General features: G+C 34.4%; 1 protein-coding gene across 1 annotated transcript; it reads right to left on the bottom strand.

Annotated features, from left to right (window-relative positions):
- Window positions 1-65: 65 nt before the first annotated feature.
- Window positions 66-4,144, bottom strand: LOC111429071 (uncharacterized). The gene is made up of 2 exons (XM_071200839.1): window positions 3,303-4,144; window positions 66-3,238 (listed from the first exon to the last, which is right to left on the bottom strand). The coding sequence occupies exons 1-2, from the start codon at window positions 3,856-3,858 to the stop codon at window positions 66-68; spliced, it is 3,729 nt and encodes a 1,242-aa protein (XP_071056940.1). The 5' UTR covers window positions 3,859-4,144.
- Between the last annotated feature and the right edge of the window lie 1,745 nt (window positions 4,145-5,889).

Raw genomic sequence — 5,889 nt, 5'->3', positions numbered from 1 at the left:
ATTAACAATCGAACATTACAAATACATTATTATTATTATTCTTTACAATTTTTTTTAAATTAAATTCATTTATTCGCATTCAATCTTTTTATCAACCAATGACCCCACGCCAAAGTATTACATCCGTTCGGTAATATGTATCGTTTATCATCGCACGATGAAAGAGCAATTTTATTCTTTAATTCGGTATACATAGTATGAAATTCTGACTTAAAAATGTACATTTTTTTATGAACCGATCCGCCACATTCAACCACACGTTTATAATCGGTCACGCTTAAATGTTTATCTATAACATATTTCTTTACTCCTTTAGCCTTCTTTACATTATCATTCAACAAGGTGATGCAGTACGCCTTAGCTCCTGTTCCAACAAATGACGTTATGCACCTGTTTGGATATTCATCTTTCATTCTTCCCAACACAGATCGACCGCGAGGTATATTGTGTATATTCTCTAACGGATAATTGGACGTGTCAAAAAATTCAATATTTTCTTTTATATCCTCATATACATTGGGAGTAGTAATTTCTAGGATTAGGGAATCAGTATCGGTGTATAAAAGTGTTATGTTATTTCCATATTTAACTTTTAAGTAATCATAGAAGAAGCTGTACATTACGGTTTTCGAAAGCTCTAATATACTGAAACCCACATACAGCGGTTTGCAATAACGAACTTCCGCGACGTTCAATTGAATGGCTATCAAATTATCGCAAAATATTTTCGAAGATTTAAAATTTGGTTTAGCTATTAGGGCTTCCACGCCCGGTTTCTTATGACGACATTCCCAGTGGGTAACTAGTCTTATATCCACTCGCTTTTCCACATTTTCCATTGTCTTACCGTATACGATGTTATTCATTGCTTTGTAATGATTTTTTTCAAATTCATTCTTAGCTTTCGCACGTTTATCGGAATTGAAATCGATGTAGCTCCGCATCCAGTTGGATTGTTTAAATTCTAATACTCTGTAAATCTTCGTTAGTTTCAATCCGAACTTGATACACTGCTTTAGATTCACGTAATGAATGATGTATTTTGTTTTATTTTCCAAATTTGCTATTAACTTTGCATTTTTTGAACCTGGGGGTACAATCCGTTCTGGACAAAATGGCAAATCGTTGTGTTCATCATGTATTGCTTCCGGATACTCTAAATCTACCTCGAACACGTAACCCTTTTCGGAATCGTCTTCCGTATTGTAAATATCTAACTTTTGAATTTCTTCATCTGATAGCCATCGAAATCCCCCCGTCGGTAATTTTCGTCTCATTGCGTGTCCATACAAATTCGTAGCGTCGAGATACAAAATATAGGATGGGTCTTTGGTTTCATCAAATTCCATCATTAATTTATTGTTAGCCTTCGCACTGCGTTTAGTGCACATACTTAATCCACCGCGAATACCATTTTTAAAGAAGTGTAACATGTCTATGTCCGTTAATAATTCTAATTTTACCCCTGTCATTCGTAATAATGCATCCCAACCGAAGCCCGGCGCTGTGAAGTAATGACATGGATCTAAAGAGTAATACTTCATCGAGATGGTTCGGAAATTCTCAAATACGTCCGCCAAAAGTAAAACGTCAGACGTTAAATAAATGTCGCTATATTCGCCTAAAGTGCGACAGTTAAATAAGTTCCACACCGTTTGTGCACGACAATAATTTTCTTCGGTTATACTATCGTCGCATAAAGTATTGTAAAAACTACTTCGATCTGGCAGAGCGGTAAGATTCAGCTTTTCGAATGAATCCACAAAGGAATACGGAAAAACTCCTTTCTGACGTATAAGTCGAAACTGTTCTTCGTTCCTAAAATATTTTCTGATTTGAACGCATTGGTTGTCTTCCAAAAATGAACCCAACTTCTCTAGCGATAAAGCCATAAACCTAAATGAATCCACAAATCTCAATTTCATATGAACCCGCCTTAGCTTTCCCTTGCTGTCAATGTTTTCTCCTACGATAATTTTTTTCGAAAATGATATATACTTTTCTTTATTCTGTGCTATAACGTCCACGTCTTCTTCTTTTAATGCCATATCTTTCACAAACATATGACAATCGTAGTTCGAAAGATTGTGAAAGAATATCGGTATGAACTTTGGTAATTGATAATTGATGTTACATACAGCATGTGCGGGTCCTCTATACAACCCAGTTAGGTGATCATGATCGCACACTTTATTACCTTCTTTTATTTTGTGCGAACAAATGTGACAGATATCCTGCATCTCATGTATTAATCTATCAATAGGTGGTAATGGGAGCATTTCTTTTGGTTGGCTTAAATAATTTTTGTATATATTCAGAACGTCATGTTCCAACTTGCTCATGAAAATTTGAGCAGCATTACATCCGCGATATATTTCAAACTTCGACAATGATTCGTCATATGAACATTTTATATAATATGCAAATGCATAAGGTTCGTGTTTGAAACATTTGACGGAGTATGAATTATCATCGTTAAGTTCTGTTGCTTCCGCATCGGCGATCGGTTTCTGTAATGCTTCAAAATCTGCATACACCACGAACGGTATTTTTAATTGTCGTTCAAAATTTTCGAACTGTAGTATATTTTCCTTTTCTTCATTTCCATATTTATTTATTTTTAAATTTGTTGTTGGTAAAATTGCCCTTACCTTGCTGCAATCGTCACTTTGATGACGGATAAGTTTATTTTCTGACGTAAAGAATACCAAGCATCCGTCGCAAATATACTTTTCATGACCATTCTGCGATGCTTGCGATGATAGTAATCGAGACAGATTTTTTATCCAACAATAGTGACTATTCCCGGAATCATTTGTAACCAATAATAAATTTATATGTCTTTCTTCTTTTTGTCGACATATATACATTGTAATTATGTCATAATTCATAACACCGTCTTTAAAATACTCATTTATTCCATATACATTAATAGATAGTTTGTTCTGCTTTTCAAATACAGGTATATCTCGTAATTTAACTGGAAAAACAATATTTGAATAGTCTAAGCCGCAGTCTAGGTAATTCGGATACGAAGATGTCCTCTGTGGTAAACCGTTCGGTTCATGTAGTGCGGATGTTACAGCCCATGCAAAACATGCATCATCCGCGTTTTGTATATTTATCACAGCACGCTTTGCTTTTATTTGCGATGGTAGATCGATGTAATTAGATGCTCTGATAGGATTATATTTGTTTAAATTTAACTCCATATAGAGAATTTGCATTAAAGTCCATCCTAAATAAAATATTGAAACATTTATTTTTTAATATATAGGTATATTATGTCACATTACGCTTACCTGAATCTCGTTCCTGGAATTCTGACATTTTTGATGAAATTTCATCAATAAATTCCTTATATATTTTATACAGATCCGACGCTAATGATACTACCTTATTTTTCGTATTGAATGATTTTATTTCACAGTCTTCCTTTGATTGTAAAAAATACAAACCAAAACATTCCATATTTAATTTTACATTTCGGTGAATATCGATTGCGCTTTGTATTAGATTTAGTATTTTTTCTCGAATTCTATGAGAAAATTCATCCAAATCCACAAAAAAACCTTCTTCACTTATTCGATAACTGACAATTTTGTCACCGAATGCTCCAGCTATTCTCTCCACTCCGTCATCGATTATAACAAAAGCGTTACGCTTGTGTGCGTTGCTTCGTAAATGTGCAGAGTAACATTGTCTATTTACATAATCATCGCAAGCCTCACATTTTACTGCTTTTGGAATTTGCGGTGCGTCAAGCTTGATTCTCTTGCCAATACAAGATAATCGTTGATGTCTTTTTAAATTGTCAACTCGAGTAAAACTTTTTCCACAATCCTCACACACGACCATTTTACAATTTAATGTTGTACACTTCTACTTGTTATGAAAGAACTACGTCAATACCACATTTCGCAGGCGTTTATAAACCCTCACCGCTCCTGAAACTTATTGGGGAGGAGGAGGATGCATCGAGTGCGTTTGTATACATGTATATTTATAACTCCGTATACCTCTGCATAATAAATTAAAAAAATATCTCGCAGGTAGATCATGACTCACTTACTAGTATTAAGTTAATTGACCTCCTCCTCGAACGTATCCCCCCAAAAAATTTGCCGATTCAAGAACCTCCTCGCATATTTTAAAGCTCCGTATACCTTTACACAATAAATTTTAAAAAATATCCCGCAGGTAGATCATGACTCACTTATTTGTATACCTACATGTCCCAAAACCGTATACCTTTGTGTACAATAAGTTAAGAGATATATCGAAAACATTACCAGTTCATTGAGAAGCGTCGAAGGATAAACATAGTAATTGTTTTCATCTAGGTAAACAGGTTACATATAAAGATAAATTTTTAATAACATAACCTAAATAAAGATACATTTTTAATAAAGATAAATTTTTAATAAAGATAAATTTTTAATAATTTCGTCAAAATAACATGACCTTCTCAAGTTAATTGACCTCCTCCTCTCTTCATCGAATCTCCTCCGACCCTCAAAAGAATCGCCGATTCAAGAACCTCCTCTCCTCATCGAACCTCCTCTGACCCCCAAAAAATTTGCCGATTCAAGAACCTCCTCCTAGAACGCAGGTTCGAGGAGGAGGTTCTTGAATCGGCGAATCTATACTACTTCTATTTTCCACATTTTTGAAAAATTCTCGATATTGATGCATCTGGGAGCAAAAGTGTTACAGACCATTGCGTTAAGGGTACAATTTGCTACAACTTTTGTAGTAAAAGTTTTTCTGTACTCTGCTTCCGATACCGTTTTTTTTCAACACTCTCCTATTTTCCACATTTTTGAAAAATTCCCGATATTGATGCATCTGGGAGCAAAAGTGTTACAGACCATTGCGTTAAGGGTACAATTTGCTACAACTTTTGTAGTAAAAGTTTTTCTGTACTCTGCTTCCGATACCGTTTTTTTTCAACACTCTTCTATTTTACGTATTTTTGAAAAATTCTCGATATTGATGCATCTGGGAGCAAAAGTGTTACAGACCATTGCGTTAAGGGTACAATTTGCTATAACTTTTGTAGTAAAAGTTTTTCTGTACTCTGCTTCCGATACCGTTTTTTTTTCAACACTCTTCTATTTTACATATTTTTGAAAAATTCTCGATATTGATGCATCTGGGAGCAAAAATGCTACAGACCATTGCGTTAAGGGCACAAGTTGCTACAACTTTTGTAGTAAAAGTTTTTCTGTACTCTGCTTCCGATACCGTTTTTTTTCAACACTCTTCTATTTTACATATTTTTGAAAAATTCTCGACATTGATGCATCTGGGAGCAAAAATGTTACAGACCATTGCGTTAAGGGTACAATTTGCTACAACTTTTGTAGTAAAAGTTTTTCTGTACTCTGCTTCCGATACCGTTTTTTTTCAACACTCTTCTATTTTACATATTTTTGAAAAATTCTCGACATTGATGCATCTGGGAGCAAAAATGTTACAGACCATTGCGTTAAGGGTACAATTTGCTACAACTTTTGTAGTAAAAGTTTTTCTGTACTCTGCTTCCGATACCGTTTTTTTTCAACACTCTTCTATTTTCCACATTTTTGAAAAATTCTCGATATTGATGCATCTGGGAGCAAAAGTGTTACAGACCATTGCGTTAAGGGTACAATTTGCTACAACTTTTGTAGTAAAAGTTTTTCTGTACTCTGCTTCCGATACCGTTTTTTTCAACACTCTTCTATTTTACATATTTTTGAAAAATTCTCGACATTGATGCATCTGGGAGCAAAAGTGTTACAGACCATTGCGTTAAGGGTACAATTTGCTATAACTTTTGTAGTAAAAGTTTTTCTGTACTCTGCTTCCGATACCGTTTTTTTCAACACTCTTCTATTTTACATA

This window comes from Onthophagus taurus, unplaced genomic scaffold, assembly GCF_036711975.1.
Source record: "Onthophagus taurus isolate NC unplaced genomic scaffold, IU_Otau_3.0 ScKx7SY_15, whole genome shotgun sequence".
NCBI classification, from domain to species: Eukaryota; Metazoa; Arthropoda; class Insecta; order Coleoptera; family Scarabaeidae; genus Onthophagus; species Onthophagus taurus.
The sequence above is the reverse complement of the archived record's forward strand: the minus strand, read 5'-3'. Positions and strand labels throughout refer to the sequence as shown.